General features: G+C 44.6%; 1 protein-coding gene across 2 annotated transcripts in view; it reads left to right on the top strand.

The window, feature by feature from the left end:
- Positions 1–16,596, top strand: part of trim25 (tripartite motif containing 25) — a 38,312-nt gene extending 21,716 nt beyond the window's left edge. Inside the window, exons 6-11 of one of the 2 annotated variants that reach the window (XM_072559030.1) lie at positions 3,246–3,338; positions 3,964–4,032; positions 4,618–4,710; positions 10,309–10,377; positions 10,852–10,905; positions 11,619–16,596. In XM_072559030.1, the coding sequence (XP_072415131.1) occupies positions 3,246–3,338; positions 3,964–4,032; positions 4,618–4,710; positions 10,309–10,377; positions 10,852–10,905; positions 11,619–12,145 (905 nt within the window). In that variant the 3' untranslated portion in view covers positions 12,146–16,596. The remainder of the gene's footprint in view (positions 1–3,245; positions 3,339–3,963; positions 4,033–4,617; positions 4,711–10,308; positions 10,378–10,851; positions 10,906–11,618) is intronic. The other variant, XM_072559031.1, reaches the window with a different exon arrangement.
- Positions 16,597–22,976: the final 6,380 nt, after the last annotated feature.

Below are 22,976 nucleotides of genomic sequence, written 5' to 3'. Positions count from 1 at the left end.
TTGGTTCTCCGTTTGGATGGGATGCTTGTCTGAGGTTCAATATGGATTCAATGGACTGATTGGCCTATTTCTATACTGGATTCTATGGTTCTATAATTCCTCCCCTTTCAAAGGGGATGCAGTTACCCTATTGGTATTATCTGTAAATTCTGGTGTAACAGAGTCTGAGACAATCCATTCCAGAGTTTAATTTCTCCACATCTCAGAGAAAATTGAATTTATTGTCACATGTACTGAGGCACTGTGAACAGCTTTGTATTGTGAGCAATACAGGCAGATCAGAGTTGAGTAGCATAGGTAAGTAAATAATAGGTAAACAGCAGCAAAAACAAAAACACAGGTACAGGTGAATGCTAAGAGTGTGAGAGTCCATTCCGTATTCTAACAACAGTAGGATAGAAACTGTTCTGAAACCAGCGTGTGTGCGCGTGCATGTTCAGACTTCTGTACCTTCTCCTCGATGGTAGAGGTTGTAGAAAAGCATTGCCAGGGTAGGATGGATCTTTGAGAATGCTGGCGGCCTTTCCTTGACAGCGGGCCTGGGAGATGGATTCTATAGATGGGAGGTTAGCCTTTGTAAGTGTCCACGCTGAGTTCACCACACTCTGTAACCGTCTCTGATCTTGAGTGGTACAGTTGCCATACCAGGTAGTGATCCATCCAGACAGAATGCTCTCAATGACGCACCTACAAAAGTTGGCAAGGGTATTCGCTGCCATGGCAAATTTTCTCAGCTGCCTGAGGAAGAAGAGACATTAGATTAGATTAGATTACTTACAGTGTGGAAACATGCCCTTCGGCCCAACAAGTCCACACCGACCCGCTGAAGCGCAACCCACCCATACCCTACATCTACCCCTTACCTAACACTACGGGCAATTTAGCATGGCCAATTCACCTGACCTGCACATCTTTGGACTGTGGGAGGAAACCGGAGCAGCCGGAGGAACCCCACGCAGACACGGGGAGAATGTGCAAACTCCACACAGTCAGTCGCCTGAAGCGGGAATTGAACCCGGATCTCTGGCGCTGTGAGGCACCAGTGCTAACCACTGTGACACTGTGCCGCCATCCCGCCCATTGTTGGGCCTTTGTATCCAGTGCGTCCACATGAAGAGTCTAAGAAAGCTTGTTGTGGATGACCACTCCCAGGAGCTTGACACACTCCACTCATTCCAACTCTGTGCTGTTAATGTGTAGAGGGGTGTGAGTAACATCCCGCCAAAGTCAATAAACCAAGGCAAAGCATCAAACAACCCAGACTAAGGGCCAGCTGCAGACCAGCTAGGGGAGAAAAGGAACAGGCACCACATTCTAATACTGTGATATAACCCACCTCCCTCTCTAAGATTCTGATAAACCCTAATCCCCTCTCTGTAAGATTGCAATGTACCCTTGCACCTCTCGCTGTAAAGTAATTCTATGCTATGATGTTTGAGAAAATCAGTTTGGCTAAGGTAGTGATGAGAAGAGTTAATTGTGTGTATTTGGGACAGTTTCCTGGAGCAATATCTTGTGGTTCCAACCAGGGATCAGCATATTTTGGGGGTGGTAGTTTGTAAGGGGGCACATTTAATAATTGATCGGATTGTAAAAGATCCCCTTGAACAGTAATTCTAATCTGAGAATTTGGCATTCACTTTGAGGGTGAGAAACTTGGGTCAGAAACAACTGTACTAAACTTCTGAGTGCGTCAGGCTCAGTGGGCTGGGAAAGGAGTTTCCCAGGAAATTATTTCTACACACTGAAGAAATAATCCTCATGAAGAAGAAGGACTTTAGAAAGAAAGTGAACTGATCATGGTCAATCAAGAAAATTAAGGATAGCAGTAAATTGGAAGAAAAGCATATAATGTGCCAAATTTTTGTGGTAACTGAGAGGAATGAAAATGTTTTAAAAGCTAATAAAATTAAGAGGCGGTTAACTGGAGGGTTAATCTGGTTAACTGGAGGGTTAATCTAGAAAGTACTATAAAAATGGACAGCAAGTGCTTCAAGTATGTAAAAAGGAACAGGGAGGCCAAAGTGAACACAGGTCCTTTTGAGAACAAGGGTGGGGAAAGCAGGACATTGCAGAGGAATTGAAATAATTTGCATCAGTCTTCATGGTGGATAACACTAATTGCACTCCAAAATATTGAATACTTAAATTGGGTAGGGCTGCAATGTAGGCCAACTATCACAAGAGAGAAAAGCACTAGGGGAAGTAATGCAGCTAAAGGCTGACCATCACCTGGACCTGATGGGATGCAAGCTAGAATATTCAAGGAAATAGTTATAGAGGGAGTGAATGCACTGGTGGTAATCTTCCAAGAATCCTTACATTCTGGAAAAGTCAGAGGAGTACAAGAGTCCCAGTCCAATACCTTATTCAGAAAGGGTAGGAGACTACAAGCAGTTAACTAAAAGCCAGTTAGCTTAACATTTGTTACTGGGTGTATGTTAGCGTCTGGTATAAAGGATGGAATAGCAGAGCATTTAGGGATACGTAATATGATCAAACAGAGTCAACATGACTGTCTGAAGGGGAAATCATGCCTGAGAAATGTATTACAGCTCTTTCAGGAGGTGGGAAGCAGGGAAGTCATGTTAGGATTTCTGTGGAGTTACAGAAGGTGAGTTGAGGCTGTCACTAAGTATGTTCAGGACTGAGTCAGCTAGGTTTTTTTTAAATCAAGTGAATAAAAGATGATCAGGAAAAGAAGAAAAGAGGAGCTGGCAATTTATCAAATCAGCCATGATCCCACTGAGTGGAGAAACAGTCTTGATGGACGAAATTCCACAGCTGTGACTTATGGCTGGACCGAGGTTTATTGTGTGCCCTTAATGGCCCTTGATAGGGTCAGGGTGAGCTGTCTCCTTGAACTTCTGGAGTCCAGATGTTGGAGGAATATCCCCAGTATTGTTAGGGAAGGAGTTACCAAAACATTGGTATTAAAGGCAATGATCGCTGAAGGTAGTGGGCAGGGTGCCAAACAAGTGAATGCTTTGTCCTGATGTGTGAGCTTCTTGAGTGTAGAGCTGTGCCCATCCAGGCAGATAGAGTATTCCTGTCTTGTACCTTGTAAATGATGGACCAAGTTTGGGAAGTTAGGAGTCACTCATGGCACAGACTGTAGGCCCTGGTTCTTTGTAGCAAGTCTTTCTCTGGGCTGGTCAGTAATAAAGCCCCGAATGGTGATAGTGGATGATACAGTGATGGTAATGTCTGTCATATGATTCTAATGTTTCCTTTACATTCTCTAGATTCCCCTTTGGATCCATTGGAGCCACTGTCTGCAAATGTGTGCAAATTACTTCAAACAGCTAACCCTCCTGAGGGCAAGCAAGCTAGAAAGAGTGAGTGAGGAGGAAAGTCACTGTGAGATTGACAGAGTGGGAGCACTGTCTCCCTGCACCTCTTAGTGTTGTAGAGAAGGAGCATTCCTGTGTTATACAGGGTGGGGTGTGATTTATGTAAAGGGTGTGCTCAGCTCTGAGTGCACAGTGAAACTCCTCACCTCAGGTTGAAGGTGTCACTGGCTGCACCAGCATTTATTGCCCATCCCTAATTGCCCTGAGGGGTTTCCCTCCCTGAAAGACATTAGTAAACCAGATGGGTTTTTCCAACAATCAACAACAGTAATGAATTCAAATTGCAGTATCCACGTGGCAGGATTTCGACCCAGCCCTACACTGGGGGATTGCTGGATTAATAATCTAGCTATAATAACACTTGGCCAGCACCCCTTAGAGAAATGAAGTCTGGCAGGGTTTCAGATCAATGTCAAGACATCTCTGGGTTAAAGAGGAGAGCAATCAGCCAAGTCTCCTGCTCCTGAGCACAATCCCAGTGACGTCGAGTAAGGCTGAGACTAGATACACAATTATGAGGAGGGAAGGTGAAATGGGTGATGGGAGGAGCTGGTGTCAAAGGGCATGTGACAATCCATTCTAGAGTTTAATTTCTCTTCACACCTTACAGAGAAAACCATGGCTAAAGCATCAAACAGTCCAGACCAAGAGCCATCTGTAGGCCAGCCAAATGAAGAAAGTAAGTGACAGACACAAACTTGCTCTCTGTAACGTAGTGATGTGTCCTCCTACCCCTTGCTGTGATGCTAATGGGTGTCCCCCTGCTTGCAGAGACACTGCTGCATGTCATCTCCCCCGTGTTGCTGGGGTAGAGGGGTCAGGAATTTGCAGAGGATGATGTTCCCATGTATCTGCTGCCTTCTGTAGGATGAAAGGTGCTGTCTAAGGATCTTCAAAATTCTTCAGTGCCTCTTGTAGGTAGTACACACTGTTGCTACTGAGTGTCACTGGGGGAGAAGGTGAAATGGCATCACATCCAAAAACAATCAAGTTGGCTGCTTTGTCCTGGATGGAGTCAACCTTCTTGAATGTTGTTAGAGCTGCCCCCATCCAGGGAAGTGGGGTGTATTCCATCCCACTCCTGACTTGTGCCTTGGAGATAGTGGACAGGCTTTGGGGAGTCTAGGAGTCACTTGTTACAGAAACTCTAAACTCTAGTCTTTCTCTGGGCTGGTCAGTAATAAAGCCCCGAATGGTGATAGTGGATGATACAGTGATGGTAATGTCTGTCATATGATTCTAATGTTTCCTTTACATTCTCTAGGTTCCCCTTTGGATCCATTGGAGCCACCATCTGCAAATGTGTGCAAATTACTTCAAACAGCTAACCCTCCTGAGGGCAAGCAAGCTAGAAAGAGTGAGTGAGGAGAAAAGTCACTGTGAGATTGACAGAGTGGGAGCACTGTCTCCCTGCACCTCTTCGTGTTGTGGTGGTGAAGGCATATCCCCATGTTGATATGAGCAGCTGATGTGAGGTGGGGATAAAGGGGTAAAGCAGCAAGGGCTGCTGATAAACTCTGTCATTCTAACAGCATGGAAAGAAGCTGTTTGGCCCACTGGGTCCAGGCCAAGCACCTCGCCACTCGAACTTCGTTTTCCAACAGTTGTGATGGCCAAAAGTTGTCTCATCCTATCAAAATTCAGAACATTCATTTCTCCTTTTCCAACACGACTTTAAATCTTTCTTACAGTCATTATCATCAAAATGGTGACCTGATGACACTTCTGCCACTTGCCCACTTTAGTTCACATAAATTCGGTCCAGCGCCATAATCTGTGTGGTTGCACTTTCTAAATGCTGGCTTTCCTGGAGAACGCTGCCCCGAAGTTCCAGTTCCAAAGGTCATTGCCTCATATGGACCTTGGATGTCTGCACAAAGGAAAGCAACACTTTCTGGGCACAGTTTCAGAATTTCACCACCTCCAAGTTTATCCTATTTAATATCAGGAAAGTTGAAATCCCCAGCTGTTTGTTTATTTATTTATATACTTCCCTGAGATTTACCTATGTATCTCCCTTCTGTAGCTGCCTACCTGTTTGTCGATCTGTTGTATGCCCCCAGCAAGGTGATTGCTCCCTCCTTGTTTTAATACTATCCATATGACCTCAGTTGGGGGGCTTTACATGGTATCATTTCTTCATGCAGTAATTGACTCTTTGATAAACATCATGAACCATCTCCATTTTTCTACCCTTCCCACTCTTGCCTGAAGATTGTAGACTCTGGAATGTTGACCTGGCCCAGATCTGCCCCTTCCTCCCTTAACCGTGTCTCTAATAGCAATGATAGCACATTCCCATTTGTAAACAGCACCTTAAACTCAACTGCCTTACTCTATACTCCTTACATTAAAACAAATACAGTACAACCATGCTGAGCTCCCTCGTGCCTGGACTCTGAGCTCTGCTGTGTGTCACCTCTATTCTGTTCCACTCCATTACCCCATTCCCCTGAAATTCCCACTAAGAGCACATGTAACTTGCAGCCTGGCAGACACACTGCTGTACCAGCAGCTGGTCAAACTGGTGGCCACCTAGACTGCCAGGAGCATCTCCCATTTCCCCCATACTGCAGGTTGTAAACCTGACTGAGTTCCCCTGTCATATCGGAGCTTCATAAAACTTAATGTAACTTTACCCCAAATAGGAAATTGCATTCTTTTCAACAGAATCTTCAAAACCCTTAAGCAGAGTCACAGACGCTTACAGCACAGAGCATAACAGCATAATACAGGCCCTTCAGCCCTCAATGTTGTGTTGACCTTTTATCCTGTTCAAGGTCAGACTAACCTACATACCCTTCATTTTACTGTCATCCATGTGCCTATCCAAGAGTTGCTTAAATGTCTGTAACATATGAGTCTGTTACCACTGCTGGCAGTGCACTCGAAAGAACCTACTTCTGATATCGCCCCTAAAATTTCCTCCAATCACCTTACACTTATGCGCTCATGTGATAGCCATTTCCACCTTGGGAACACATCTACTCTGACCACTCTCTCTCTGCCTGTCATCACCTTGTACACCTTTATCAAGTCACCTCTTAAGTCTTTTTCTAATCAATCAGTTGTAATACAACTACATTTCAATTAATATTCTTTAAGATAATCAGATACAGATTACAAGATATTATAAAGATTGTGTATATCAATTACTGAATTATTAAAAAGAAAGGTTTCAAACTAGTTATGAGGCCTTCCTTACCTATCCTGGTTGAGAGATTAAAAAGTCACATGCAACCATGGAAAGTAAGTTTCCCTTATACCAAAAGAGCCCCATTTAGATCATATCAGCAAGACTACTAATTGAGTGATTTACTGGGAATAACCATCCTCCTGACCCAATGCAATGCGCTTTTTTGAGATGTGCTGTAAGAGCCCAAGCAAAGCAACTTTACAGGAAATCAGTGAAACAGATGTGGTTTATTTTTGATAAATTAATCAACCTTGAGCCATAAACTCTGATTTGTACACTATTTCCCTTGCCCCCAAGGATGATGACCTGGGAACCTGTCATTCTTAAACCCCACCCTTGAAACCACCATCCCTGCAGTTATACAGACTGGGTTGTGCCCAGGATACTCCCCTGAGGAACTCCTGCAGAAGAAATGACAGGCCTCCAGCAGCCATAACCACCTTCCTATGTTGTAGGCATGACATTGAGGTCAAGGGCTGTCGCACTCACCTCACCTCTGGGATTCTCCTCAGTTGTCCATGTTTGAACCAAGGCTGTAATGACATCAGGAACTGAGTGGTTTGGTGAGGAGGAGGTTGAGTATGTTTTTCCCTCCTTGTTGGTTCCCTCACCTCCCCCACCTGCAGACCCAGTCTTGCAGCTTTGTCCTTTCAGACCAAACCAACCTGAGCCACTCTTGGTGGTGAACTTTGAAATCCCACCCCCCAATCCAGGGCACAGTTTGTCCCCTCGCCACCCTGACTGCTTCCTCCAGCATCCTGGTAAATCTCCTCTACACCCTCTCTAAAACTTGCACATCTTTCCTTTAATGAGGCGACCAGAACTGAACACTATTCCAACATGCCAACATGGACCCCAAGATCCCTCTGTTCCTCCACACTGCCAAGATTCCTGTCTTTAACCCTATATTCTCCATTCAAATTTGATCTTACAAAGTGATTGACTTCACATTTTTCCAGGTTGAACTCCATCTGCCACTTGTCAGCCCAGTTCTGCATCCTGTCAATGTCTTGTTGCAGCCTACAATAGCCGTCCACACTATCCACAACTCCACCAACCTTCGTGTCATCAGCAAACCTACTAATCCACCCTTCCACTTCCTCATCCAAGTCATTTATAAAAATAATAAAGGGCAGAAGTCTTAGAATGGATCTCTGTGGTTATCAAACACCTTGCTGAAATCCATGTACACTACTACTCTACCTTCATCAATGTGTTTTGTCACATTCTCAAAAAATTCATTAAGGTTTATGAGGCGTGACCTGTCCCCCTCAAAGCCATGCTAACTATCTCGAAGCAAATTATGGGTTTGCAAGAAATCATTAATCTTGTGTCTCTGAATCCTCTCCAATGAATCCATTCCTGATGAAGGGCCTTTGCCCGAAATGTCAATTTTCCTGCTCCTCAGATGCTGCCTGACCTGCTGTGCTTTTCCAGCACCACACCCTTGACTATATCCTGTCTGGCCGAGGGGATTTATCTATACTGATGTTTTTCAAAGTTTCCAGCACATCCTCCTTCCTAATATCAACCTGTTCCATCATATTGGTCTGTTTCACACTGTCCTCAAATGTCAAGGTCCCTCTCAGTAGTGAATACTAAAGCGACGTATTCATTTAAGGCCCTCCCCTACCTCCTCCAACTCCAGGCACAAGTTCCCTCCACTATCCCTGATCGGCCCAACCCTCACTCTGGCCATCCTCTGGTTCCTCACAAGTGTAGAACGCCTTAGGGTTTTCCTTAATCCTACTCACTAAAGCTTCTTCATGCCCCCTTCTAGTTCTCCTAAGTCCATTCTTCAGTTCCTTCCTGACTACCTTGAAACCCCCCTCCAGTCCTTTATTGGTCAATTAATGAGTATGGGAGGAGGGAGGTCGTGTGGCAGCTGTTTAGGATGTTGGTTCGGCAACTTATGGAATACTGAGAGACATCGGAAGGATGTTGTGAAACTTGAGAGGGTTCAGAAAAGATTTACAAGGATGTTGCCAGGGTTGGAGGATTTGAGCTACAGGGAGAGGCTGAACAGGCTGGGGCTGTTTTCCCTGGAGCATCGGAGGCTGAGGGGTGACCTTATAGAGGTTTATAAAATCATGATTTGGAGATGCCGGTGTTGGACTGGAGTGTACAAAGTTAAAAATCACACAACACCAGGTTATAGTCCAATAGGTTTAATTGGAAGCACTAGCTTTCGGAGCGTCGCTCCTTCATCAGGTGATAGTGGGGGACACAATTGTAAGGCACAGAATTTATAGCAAAAGTTTACAGTGTGATGTAACTGAAATTACATTGAAAAATACCTTGGTTGTCTGTTGAGTCTTTCATCTGTTAGAATGCCATGATAGTTTCACTTCTTTCATGTGTAAATCACAAAACTCTTTTTAAAAAAGTTACATTCTCGGGTTAACTGTAACAGTTGGTATTAACCAGACAGTATGTTGAAGGTGTTAGCCCCCTGTGTTCTCTGTCTATGCCATAATGTTTAGGCTGATTCTAATCTAAAAAGTGAGTTAACAGAGTCTTACAGTTTTTGAGCAAAGTACAATGTAACTCTGCAAGTACTAATACGTTTGTGGGGTGAATATGTGTATATATGCATGTGGGTCTTTGTGTGTGTGTGTGTCTGCTTGGGTTGGGGGGTTGTGAGTGTGAGAGAGAGTGAGTGTATGTGAGTGTAGACATGTCACACTGCAGGTGACCACTATTGCACTATACACACAGACACACTCACATGCATCCTCTCACAGACTTAGACCACTCTACACTCACGCTTACACATGTACACTCTCTAGAGTTGATGGTAGTTGACTTTTCCCTAAAATGGGGAATTTCAAGACTAGGAAGCACATTCTAAGGTGAGAGAAGAGAGATTTTAAAAAGACATGAGGCAATTTTTTTAAAGTGGTTTGTGTGTGGAATGAACTTCCTGAGGAAGTGGTGGATGTGGCTACAAGTACAACATTTAAAAGACATTTGGATAAGTCCATGAATAGGAAAGGTTTGGTGTGGTATGGGCTAGGAGCAGGCAGGTGGCACTGGTTTAGTTTGGAACAAAGGGTCTGTTTCCATGCTCTATGATTTTGAGGGGCAATAGGGTAAATAGACAAGGTCTTTTCCCTGGGGTAGGGATGTCCAGAACTAGAGGGCATAGGCTTAGGGTGAGAGGAGAAAGACATAAAATGGACTTGAGGGGCAGCATTTTCACACACAGGGTGGTGCATGTATGGAATGAGCTGCCAGAGGAAGAGATGGAGACTGGTACAATTGGAACATTTAAAAGGCATTTGGATGGGTATATGAATAGGAAGGGTTTGGAGGGATATGGGCCAATGCTAGCAAATGGGAGTAGATTATTTCTGATCAGCAAGGACAAGTTGGACTGAAGGGTCTGTTCCCTTGCTGTTTATCTCCGACTCTGAATCTGAAATCCTTACAGGTCCTTACAGCTTTAAAGTGAACAAAACACTTGATCCAATCCCTCTCATTCAGTTCACACTTTGACACTGATTATATTTTCATCAGCCTTTTCAAATTCCGGGAGGGGTTCTGCTGGGGTTTGGATCTCTCCCAACCGAGTGTTGCTCTTGTTTATTGTACTGTTATTCCTGTGTGTGACAGACAGATGGGAAACCAGCTAAGGTTCCTGATCACTATCTAATGGTATTGGGTAAAGGTGGATAAGGTCATTGGGGAGAAAAATAGTATAAAGTGACCCATTGTAGCCCATTCCAGATGTTAATAATTTCTCATCAAACTCCACAGAGACCACCAAGAGTAAAGCATCAAACAGTCCAAAGCCTGGTTCAGGTGCCGAGCAGTCAGATGAGTACAGTAAGTGACAGATATAACCTTCTCTGACGACCCCCATGCTGCTGGTTTAGTGATGGAAACATGGCTGTGGTTTGAAAGGGGGACGTGCTGCCTTTGTTAATGGTGCAATAGGATGTCGTACATCTGCACAAGCAGTCTGGGAATGGGGTTGATGGCTCATCTTTGCAGGTGACATGTTCTGGGGTTCTGACGCTGAAGTATGTGCTGTGCTTTTGCTGGTCAAAGCCTTCCTCACAGAGCATGGTTTTATCAGATTAATTTGTTCCCCACTTCTCGCCCATGTGTGCAGTGTTACAGTGTGAATAATTCCATGTTTGCTGATGCTGTGTAAAGCTCAATGATGTGTTTGTGATAATGTTAACAGAATCTGCCCAAGTTTGTAAATCTATCAGTCTGTTTAAGTTGTTTCACTTTTCTGGGTTGTAACAACACAAATGTAAGAGAGTGAAATGTATCTGTGTTTCTCCCCCACAGAAAAACCGTTTAATGTTGCTACGTTACCAATGACTCGATGCAAGTTGCTGCAGTGTGAGTATCACCCAGAACAATCTCTCTCTCTCTCCTTTCCCCCTTCCTCCTTATCCACTTCTCCCTAAACCCAACCACCTTCAGCTGCTTCCCAATGACCTCCCCTCCATGGGAAAGTTAGTGGCAAGGTTTAGTGAGGCCGCGAAGCTGAAGTGGGTGGTCTGATCAGGTGAAGTGGAGCGTGGACTGCCCCATTCACATGGCCAGCTTCATTGTGACAGTGGGTTTGAGGCAGTGCTTTGCAGTTCCCATGTCTGTCCATTTCTTGGATTCTGATCATTGTGACCCAGACATGTTGTTTCTCATTCATCCACAGGACGTGGGCATCTCTAGCTGGGTTGTCATGTATTACCCATTCCGAATTGCTCAGAGGCAACCACATTGTTGTGGGTCTGGAGTCACATCTAGGCCAGACTGGATAAGGATGGCAGATTTCCCTCTGTAAAGGATGTGAATGAATCTGATTGGGTTTTCCAACAATGGATAATGGTTTTGTGATTATCATTAAACTCTTAATTCCAGATTTTTATTGAATGCAATTCTGTTGTACTAAATGCAAACTCCACCATCTGGTGTGGTGGGATCCAAGCCCAAGTTCCCACTATCTGGGTATCCAGTGTATTACCATGAGGCAATTGCCTGCAGTGTAACTCTCCCTGTTCCACAGCAGTGACTGTATTGACTGATGAGGATTTGTTCTGATTTTTCTGCAGATAAATCGAAAATCACCTTTGATCACCGGACTGCGCACAAGAAGCTGCTCGTGCGTGATGACTACACCCACCTGAGTGTGGCCAACCAGTTACAGCCCTATCCTGACCATCCTGGGAGGTTTGTTAACTGTGTGCAGGTCCTCGGGCTGCAGAGTTTCTCAAGCGGCTGCCATTACTGGGAAGTGAACAATGAGGGCAGCAATTTCTGGGCAATTGGGCTTGCTTATGTCAGCCTGGATAGGCAAGGGAGTAGGAGTCGTCTAGGAAGGAGCCCACTGAGCTGGTGCTTGGAGAGCTTTGGCCAGAAGCTGTCTGTTTGGCACAAAGGCCAGGAAGCTATCCTGCATGTGTCTCAGCCCAGAATCATAGGAGTCCATCTCGACTATAACCAAGGGATTGTGGCCTTTTATTCAGTCACTGACTCCATGATGAGGCTGTTTTATTATGAAGTAGATTTTCAAGGCCGGGTTTTTCCTGCTTTCTGGCTGGGCAACATTGGCACCACCCTCTCCCTGGTTCAGTTGTAAATGTTTCTGCTTTGTGTGGCTCTGGATTACTCCAGTAGCCCATCCTCACCATTTAGATTTCCATTTTAAGATATAGTATGGAGAAAATGCTAATCCAACAATAATGGCCTGGTCACATTTGTCAGGGAAACAACAACAAAATGTAAAGTTTTGATTTGAATGTGGAGAGGCCCATTCACTCTGAGACTACCTCTTGTTCTCTCCCCACAGATGCTGCCTGACTGCTGCACTTTTACAGCATTGTGGTTTTTATTTGATTTCTAGCATCCCATACTATTTTGTTTCTACTTTATCGGTAATGCATTTGCGAATTGCAGAGTTGTATTGGAGTGACAGTTCACTTTGTGGCCTTGACCCCAGTCTGAGTACATCCTCATCTGGAGATGAGCTCTTAGCCATGTCTGAGGGCAAACCTCATTCACACAATTATTGGACAAGTCTGTCAGGGTTTCAAGTGAAGGGTAGTCTTATTGCAGCTTATACACCCTGGAGGGAGTTGGCAAGGACAGTGTATTTGCTCTTGTGGGAGAAATTAGAATATAGAGAGTGTTTAAAAATGAGGGGTTAGTGTGTAAGACAGCAGTAAGAAATCTCCTGAGGGTCATGTATCTTTGGAGTTCCCCTCCTCAGAGAAAAGGCTGGGTCATTGAAGCTATTTGTAGCAGTGTTGGATGGGTTTTCACAGTGCAGTCTAGGCTCACGTAGAGTCGAGACCACAATCAGAATAGTGGAGCAGGCTAGAGGGGCTGAATGACCTATTCCTCCTGTGAGGTTAAGTGAAGATAATTGCTGGTTGTTCAGCATTTCTGGACCCTCAGACATCAGAGCATTTGCAGCAACACCTGGACAATATCCAAAAAATTTCCAAATCTCTCTGAATGTTTGGCAGTGGGAATTCTGAGTGGTTGAAAATCTTGATGGGGGACTGTTCTCAGGGTGCAGAGTGTGTGGAGCTGCTAGGCTCGAGATCAGGGGCATTGCTCTCATGATGTCAAACAGCCAGAGGAAAGCTGTGATGTTGGAGTTACTGCCTTTCAATGATGTGGTGTAAGGGAACAATTCATATTTTCCATTCCACTTTTGCAGGGCTTTGATCCTGGAGTAGTGTGTGCAGTTTTGGTCTGCTTATGTCAGGGAAGTTGTTATTGCCGTGGAGAGAGTGCGGTAAAGATTCACCAGGTCTTGTTCCTGGGAGAGCAGCATAGTCCTGTCAAGGGAGAGTGACCGACTGGCTCTGTATTCTCCACAGGTTTGAAGAATGTGAAGTGACCGCATTGAAACCTACAGAATAATTAAAGGAATAGCGAGGGTAGAAGCAAGTAAGAGAATTCCCTTGGTTTGGGAGTCTCAAACGAGGGCCACAATTTAAAAATAACAGGAATATCACTTGGGCCTAGAATGAAAAGTAGTATTAAAGGTGGTGAATCTTTGGAATTCTCTACCACACAGGGCTGTGGAGGTTCTGTCTTTGAGTATGTTTAAGATAGAGTTTGATAGGTTTCTGATTCCCAGTGGTTTATAGGACTATGGGGATGGCCTGAGTAAAAGACATTGAAGTGTTCAAACTGCCATGATCAGATTGAATTGTGGAGCTGGCGCAATGTGCTGAATAACCACCTCCTTTTTATGGTCATCTGTCCGGCACAAGTCCATTACTTACTCTTGCTAAATAGAACATAAACATTCCAGCGCCGACCTGTGGAACCAATCGGAAGCCCATCTCTAACCTACACCCTTCCCTTCTCATCCATATGTTTATCCAATGACCATTTAAATACCTTTAAAGTTGGCGAGTCTACTACTGTTGCAGGGAGGGAGTTCCACACCCCTACTACTCTCTGAGTAAAGAAACTACCTCTGACATCAGTCCTATATCAATCACCCCTCAATTTAAAGTTATGTCCCCTTGTGCTACCCATCACCATCCAAGGAAAAAGGCTCTCCCTGTCCACCCTATCTAACCCTCTGATTATCTTATATGTTTCAATTAAGTCACCTCTCAACCTTCTTCTCTCTAATGAAAACAGCCTCAAGGCCCTCAGCCTTTCCTCATAAGACCTTCCCTCCATACCAGGCAACATCCTAGTAAATCTCTGAACCCTTTCCAAAGCTTCCACATCCTTCCTATAATGCGGTGACCAGAACTGTACACAATACTCCAAGTGTGGCTGCACCAGGGGTTTGTACAGCTGCAGCATGACCTTGTGGCTCAGAAACTCATTCCCTCTACCAGTAAAAGCTAAAAGTTAAATCTTAAATCTGCAGTTAATTATCCAGGCTGTATTAACCCATATGATACCCAGGAGTTCATCACCTTGACTATTCTGCACAATCTACTGCTATCTTTGTGCCAATCGATGTAGGTGTGGTTATTTAGTGCTAGTTACAGCAATGCCTAGTTAGCTCTGGTTTGGTTGCAGTCTGCTGGTTATGGCTGTGCCTAGTGATGGATAGACTGGTTCCCTGTGCTAATTATTCTGGTACCAGATTCTAGTCACATTGATTATGCCTGGTTGTGTCATTTACTAGAGCTAGTTACACGACTATTAGTTATCAGTTCCTATTCCTGGTTATGTTGGTATTGTGCACCATTTATTGGTGTCACATGATGTTAATCTTGGAACTGTAAATGATGATGCGCCAGACTGGGGTAGAGAGTAGAGGAGGAGAATCTGAAGCCAATTACAAGGGGGCATTAATAAACTTAATAAAAAAGGGCTCACTTCCATGGTAGTTTGTGCCTGGGTGTCATTGGAGAGGGTGTACATGGTATCCATCAGTCCTTTCGATGCCTTCAAAGAAGTACCTCAAGGATACAGTGCTTATCTCCCCCATGGCCCCATTTTGATTTAATCCCCCACACCTTCATGTGTATATGCGCAGGCGCACACACACACACACACACACCTTTGACTGTTCACTCTGATTTGCTTGTAGATATTTAATTGGCGCCACAGCTGGTTACTGCTGGTGGGCACTAGGGTTAAAGAAGTCTGTGATCGCTGTGTGGGATTGTACTTCTGGGTAGAATGGAAAGAAATACATTGAAGTTCAACACTGAAATGTAAGGGAATATATTCAGGCAAAACTGGTTGCATATTGATTTTAAGGATAAGAATATGAAAAGGTTGTATCCAGACTAAATTCCAGAGTACAAAATATGCCAATCACAGTGACAATAGTTTAGTAAGGTCATAAAACTGAATTTCCAGTTGGAAAGTCTGATGATTGCATTAAACTTGGCTTGAACCTTGGTCAGACCACACCTGTACTATTGTGTGAGTAGTAGCTACCTATTGTATCTAGTTGAGTCTTTAAAATGATGAAATGTTTTGATGGATACCGAAAGAATTCTTCCTTGTTTGGTGGTGGTGGTTGGGCGGCGGGGGGGGAGGAGGAGGAGGAGGAAGAAGAAGGAGAGGGAGGAGGTAGGAGAGCAGAACTAGAAGCCGTTGATATAAGAGACTCCCTGGAAAATCCAGTTGGGATTTGGAAGAAACCTGTTCCCTATACAGTGGGGAGAAGGTGAAACTTTGCTGTCAGAGAACCAGAATGAAATAATGTGCGTGGACCTGAGTGGATATGTTCTGTGTTGTGTATTCTACTAAACTATTCCAGTGCCTATTATAATGTTGCCCATTGCCGCTCTCACCAGTTGCTTGTGCTCACTCCCTTGCCCAGTGTTGAGACATTGTTTTTTTTTAAATCCAGTATGTGGAGGGCTCCAGTTCTCTTTCATGACCCAGCTCTTGAGCAGAATCACATCAATGCAGTGACCATCACTTTAAAATGCAGACATTTGTTTCAGAACTTAAACCTTTGAAAATATAATTTATTTTATCGATTACATGGGGGGTGTCTTATTATTCAAACTCTTTTCAGAATAAGATAGCCACTTGTGCAATTGTTTCTGCATCTAAGAAACTAGCAAAAGGGGAGTTATTGAAATATTCTGGCTTCATTTAAACCGCAGTTTATTCAACTTCTCATCTTATGTATTACAGAAGTACTCATTACTATTCAAGTATCTCAATGTCTTCAAGCATTATACAGCTGGAGGCATTTCTACAACTGTAAAGGTTAATTACATTTAATATTCGAGGAGTAAATTTCCATCCCATGCCCAGCGAATACGTACTCTCTCCTGGTCGGTGTGACGTAATCATGTAACACAGGAAAAGTTGAGATCATCCATTTTTGCCTGAGAGGACTGAGGTGATCCCAAGCCCCTCAGTATAAATTAAGTGTTTGTTAACTATAACTAGTGCTAATGAATGAGGATGATATTTGCAACTGATTTGAATGAATGATTGAAGCTGTTAGTTGGGTTGTGCCTGGGGAAAGGGTAATTTACTGATTGTGATGAATAATAGTTGGAGAAACAGATTTTCATGGATGGACTGCAATTATTTTTATACTGAAAAATCATGAAATAAACATTCCAAAGTAGAGTGTGAGACTCCTTTCTGCGTCTTCAGGGTGCTGGTGCAGAGGAGGGTCTTGAGTTCAAGTACACTAAGTATGCCTTCAATATCTATCTGCCTTCAAGAGAAAGGAACATGACAATTTTTAAGAACTGTTGTGAAATGGAAAATGAATGGTAGGCAATAAACTGGGTGGGATCAAAAGTACATTCTGGGGCCAATGTTCATTCTGTCATCAGATCATTTCGCTGGGGTATGTGTCCCACATGCACTGACTCTCTGTGCAGTGGGACCCAAAACACACACACACTCACTGGGTTATGGTTCCTCCACACAAACTGGCTGTCCCTGAGGCACGGCACTTGCACACACTGCTGAGACTGGAACTAAGTGGGGTTTGGGGATCTTTTCATTGGGCAGAGGGCTGTTAAGGCTGCCCCATGAAAGTATAACAAAAATGACTGCCAGGAGCCCCAAACAGCTTTGCAGTAAATGTTTAACCGAAAGGCAGGACAGTGGTCGAAGTCCGGTTCATGGCCACTGCCATTTGACGTAGTGCGCCAGTTGGAGGACGCTCAGGTGTGCGGTGGGATCCCGTCCGCGCTCACCCCGGCCCGGATGGAATTTCACATTGGCCCCAAGGTCCCGTACTTCCCGCGGGAGCCTGTGCCCCACAACCTGAGCCGCCTCCGGAATTTTAGTTTTGTCCCTTTTAAGGAAGTATTACGGTGGGCCCTGTATAGACTGCTGCTGCACACCGTCCACCTCTTCTCCCTCATCCACCGTCCGGACACGCCTTGGCGTGTGCCCATTTTCCACCGGGTGGTGGGGATCCCCAGTGGAGGTCTCTCTACGCAGGAGTCCTCCCCCTTTCTCTCTGGGATCTGGGGTGGAGGGTGCTGCACGCAGCAGTCCCCTGCAACCACAGATTGCGGTGGTTCATGGACTCCCAGCCCAACTGCTTGTTCTGTGGCGCTGTGGAGTCCGTGGACCATGTATACATTGGGTGTGGGCGTTTGCACTCCCTTTTTGATTTTAACTTTTTGTTTTTTTGTTGCATTTCAGTTCCATGCTCCTGCTATTTGGGCACTTGAGGAGGAAGAGAGAGGGTAGGTCCGAAGACCTCCTTGTGGGTCTGCTCCTGGGCCTGGCCAAACTGGCCATCAACAGGTCCAGGCAGCGGGCCATGGAGGGGGTCGTTAGGGCCGACTGCCTGCCCCTCTTCCGGGGTTACGTTAGAGCCCGGGCGTCCTTGGAGAAGGAGCACGCGGTGTCCACCAACACCCTGGAGTTGTTCAGGGAGAGGTGGGCGCCGCAGGGAGTGGAGTGTATTATTTCTCCCTCCAACTCTATTTTGATTTAGTCCCTACCCTCCCCTTCACTGTTTTGATCACACAGCATTACCCTCTGAGAAGGGCAGTGCTTGTCACTGGCCACTCGGGTGTTTCCTATCTTCCTGGTAGTGGATACTGAATAAAGACTTGTGCACCTTGTGTCTCTCACTGTGACTCACACCTGCACACACACACCATGGGTGCTGGGGAAAAATAAGCACTACTGCAAAAAAAAAGATTTGTACACCTTGTCTCACACCTTATATTTGAGTGATTTACTGGGAATAACCATCCTCCTGACCCAATGCTTTTTTGAGATGTGCTGTAAGAGCCCAAGCAAAGCAACTTTACAGGAAATCAGTGAAACAGATGTGGTTTATTTTTGATAAATTAGTCAACCTTGAGCCATAAACTCTGATTTGTACACTATTTCCCTTGCCCCCAAGGATGATGACCTGGGAACCTGTCATTCTTAAACCCCACCCTTGAAACCACCATCCCTGCAGTTATACAGACTGGGTTGTGCCCAGGATACTCCCCTGAGGAACTCCTGCAGAAGAAATGACAGGCCTCCAGCAGCCATAACCACCTTCCTATGTTGTAGGCATGACATTGAGGTCAAGGGCTGTCGCACTCACCTCACCTCTGGGATTCTCCTCAGTTGTCCATGTTTGAACCAAGGCTGTAATGACATCAGGAACTGAGTGGTTTGGTGAGGAGGAGGTTGAGTATGTTTTTCCCTCCTTGTTGGTTCCCTCACCTCCCCCACCTGCAGACCCAGTCTTGCAGCTTTGTCCTTTCAGACCAAACCAACCTGAGCCACTCTTGGTGGTGAACTTTGAAATCCCACCCCCCAATCCAGGGCACAGTTTGGCCCCTCGCCACCCTGACTGCTTCCTCCAAGTGCTGTCCAATATGGAGGAGTACTAATTCATCAGCTAGGGCTCAGGGTGGGCAGATAGATGATTATATATATGTTTGATATAGCAAGATGGATTTTGTAACAATAGTATTCTGGATTAGTGGTGCTGGAAGAGCACAGCAGTTCAGGCAGCATCCAAGTAGCTTCAAAATCGACATTTCAGGCAAAAGCCCTTCATCCTGTGTTCTTGATGAAGGGCTTTTGCCCGAAACGTCGATTTTACTGCTCCTCGGATGCTGCCTGAACTGCTGTGCTCTTCCAGCACCACTAATCCAGAATCTGGTTTCCAGCATCTGCAGTCATTGTTTTTACCTTGTAACAATGGTAGTTTGATGATCAGCATTATGGAGATGATCTTTCAATTCCATTAATTATGCAAGGACTTCACAGCTGCTCAAAACAAAAATCGCTCTCTTTCTCAACTTCTGGGTGTTTCCCTTAAGCTTTTTTTACAAACCTCTCATAGAATCCCTCCAATATGGAAACAGGCCATTTGGCCCTTCAAACAGCATTCCACCCAGACCCACCTTTTCACTGTAACCCTGCATTTCCCTAGCCTGTGCAGACCAGGCCAATCCACCTAACTTGCCCATCTTTATGCTGAGGGAGGAAACTACAGCACCCAGCAGAAACTCAGACACAGGGAGAATATGCAAACTTCACATAGACAGGATCCAAGTTTTGTCGCTCAACTCGAAGGTTCGTTTTCAGACGTTTTGTCACCATACTAGGTAATATCATCAGTGAGTTTACCGTGTGGCGCCAGTATCATGCCCTGCACTCTTATTTGTGTGTTTAGGTTTCCTTGGGTCGGTGGTGTCATTTCCTGTTCTTTTTCTCAGAGGGTGGTAGTCAGGGTCCAAATCGGTGTGTTTATTGATAGAGTTCTGGTTAGAATGCCATGCTTCTAGGAATTCCCATGCATGTCTCTGTTTGGCTTGTCCAAGGATGGACGTTTTGTCCCAGTCAAAGTGGTGTCCTTCCTCATTCATATGTGAGGGTGCTAGTGAAAGAGGGTCATGTCTTTTTGTGGCTAGTTGATGTTCATTTATCCTGGTGGCTAGTTGTAGTGTTTGTTACAATTTTTGCAAGACATTTTTTAAATGTATGTTTTGCTTGTTGTCTGTATAGGATCTTTTATGTTAATTAGCTGCTGTATTAGTGTGTTGGTGGGTTCGTGGGCTACCATGATGCCAAGGGGTCATTTGTGATGAAGAGCTCTTGCCCGAAACGTCGATTCTCCTGCCCCTCAGATGCTGCCTGACCTGCTGTGCTTTTCCAGCACCACTCTATCAACTCTGATCTCCAGCATCTGCGGTCCTCACTTTCTCCTGAGTAGTCTGGCAGTCATTTCCAAGATATCTGATGTAGGGGAGAGTGGCTAGGGTTTCTGGGCACGTTTTGTCTGCTTTTCTGCTCACTACCACCTATGGGTACAAATACACTAAAACTGGTCTGAAGTTGGGAAACCAATACCATCTGACAGAGTGCAACCCGTGAACAGCTGTACTTCCTGCATGAATACCTAAGGAGCTGAAAATGTGTTGCTGGAAAAGCGCAGCAGGTCAGGCAGCATCCAAAGAGCAGGAGAATCGACGTTTCAGGCATGAGCCCTTCTTCAGGGGCCCTTATTCGGGCTCATGCCCGAAACGTCGATTCTCCCTGCAGAATAACTAGACAAACAAACAAAATAACAACACAGACAATGTAGAAGCATGGATAAAAAAAAACTTATCTGATTGACCCTTAACAAACACTGAAAAAGCCATCTTACTAAGGGGATTAAATTACAAATTCCAGGATGCGGACAAGAAAGATTTCTTAGCAGCATTAGAAACAACACTGAAAGACAACAGCCTCACAGAAGAAACCCAACAGACCATCGAACAGACAGTTGCACCAACATTAAGGAGGAAAAAGGAAGGAAACACACTCAATAGACAAGAAAGGAAAGCACTGGGACTCAAAAAATACAAAAGCATTGTAACCCTACCAGCAAACAAAGGATTCTGTCATTTTAAACAGAACAGACTACTATGAGAAAGCGGACGTACTGCTTTCAGATACCGACACTTACCAACAGGTGGTGATAGACCCGACCCCACAAATAGAGAACTGAAATACAGCCTTACTCAAAAAGCTCCAGAAATCAGGAGAATTAAACAAGACAGGGTTCCAAAAAATGAAACTAGATGGATCCAACACACCATGCCTCCACAGACTACCCAAAGTACACAAACCAGGAGCCCCTCCTCAGACCCATAGTCTCACTACATGGAACACCATACAGCCTAGCCAAGGAACTACATCAAAGACTAAAACACTTAGAAGACTCACGCCACTCCATTCACTCCAGCAAAGAATTTCTGAACAAAGAAACCAAGATAGAAGGGGATAAAATAATGGTCTCCTTTGACGTAACAGCCCTGTTCACACCCAATAACATCAACCTGGCCAAAGAAACCCTGATCACACTACTAGAAGAACCAAAGACACCAACACCAGACAGGGCCAACCACATCAGCAAAGATGACATCGTCAAGCTAGTGGCCCTATGCCTTACCACCCACTTCACGTTCAATAACAAGACCTACAAACAAACCAACGGATCTCCCATATCAGGGTTCTTAGCAGAGGCAGTAATGCAGAGACTTGAACAAACAGCTCTGCCAACCATCCAACCCAAACTTTGGGTCCACTATGTGGACGACACCTTTGTCATCACTAAACAAAACAAATTAGAGGAAACCTTCAACACCATCAGTAGTCCCCTGACTGACGTAACATTCACTAGAGAGGGGGGGAAAACAACAACAAGCTGTCATTCCTAGATGTCACAGGAGAGCGAACAGTCAATAGGGAACTTCAAACCAGCATCTACAGAATGACGACACACACGGACCATTGACAGAGGAATCTCGATTATCCAGCATTTAATTAACCCAACTTCAGATCATGCGAACAAGATCGCAAGATCCCAATGCATGGCTAGACGTTAACCGAATGAAACACTCCCTGCCTGTGTGCTTCAGATAATTCAGGTTCCTCCGTTCTGAACTACAGAAGCAATCATCCCAACATCCACAAAGCAAGCTGCATTAGGTCATTATTTCATCGAGCCACCACACAATGCAGCACAGAGGAAGTGTGAAGAACAGAGGAAAATCACCTGGACTGTGTATTCAGAAACAATGGGTACTCAATGAACAAGTCCACCAGTTTCTCAGCAACCAACCCAAACAAGCAGACAAAACTCCTGTCATTTACAAAATGCCTTACAAGAATTGTAACTAAAACTAAATCAGACAAACAGGCAGAAAACTAGCCACCAGGATACATTAACAGCAACTAGCCACAAAACGACATGACCCAGTATTACTAGTATCCTAGTAGACAAGGAAGGACACCACTTTGATTAGGACAATACCTCCATCCTGGGACAAGCCAAACAGAGACATGCACAAAAATTCCTAGAAGCATAGCATTCCAACTAGAACTCTCTCACCCATCACATTGATTTGGACCCCCATCTACCATCCTCAGAAAAAGAACAGGAAATGATATCACCAGAGGAAATGACATCAGCAATCCAAGGAAAGCTAAACACACAAATAGAAAGTGGGACATAACATCAGCACTTCACTGGAGACTCACTGATGATGTTACCTAGTATGGTGACGAAACATCTGAAAACGAGCCTTCCAGAACCTCAACCTGAGCTACAAATCTTCTCAAATCTCCACAGACAGTTGTGCAAAGGTGGAATCAAATGTGGGACCCTAGCGCCGTGAGGCAGCAGTGCTTAAACTGGAACAATAGTAAATCTCTACCAATGTACACACTATTAATTCTAAAGTGAAGCCTCAATCTGTTTTGAAAGAAGCCATAATGGCTACAGAAGTATTTAAAAGTTAATTATTACCTTCAGACACATATAAAACCCATACGTTACTAATTCAAAAAAATTTATACTTGCAATAAATGAAACTAAAAATATATATAATTTGAACCATGTATATAATCCTGAAAAACGTTTTCTCAATTGAGAGGACTAGTACAATTAATGGTAGGAACCTGGGCAGTGTTGTAGAACAGAGACACCTAGGAGTTCAGGGGATTTGAGGAAATCATCCAGAGGATGGTGGCTATCT

Source organism: Chiloscyllium punctatum, chromosome 39 (genome assembly GCF_047496795.1).
Source record: "Chiloscyllium punctatum isolate Juve2018m chromosome 39, sChiPun1.3, whole genome shotgun sequence".
Taxonomy (NCBI): domain Eukaryota; kingdom Metazoa; phylum Chordata; class Chondrichthyes; order Orectolobiformes; family Hemiscylliidae; genus Chiloscyllium; species Chiloscyllium punctatum.
The sequence above is the reverse complement of the archived record's forward strand: the minus strand, read 5'-3'. Positions and strand labels throughout refer to the sequence as shown.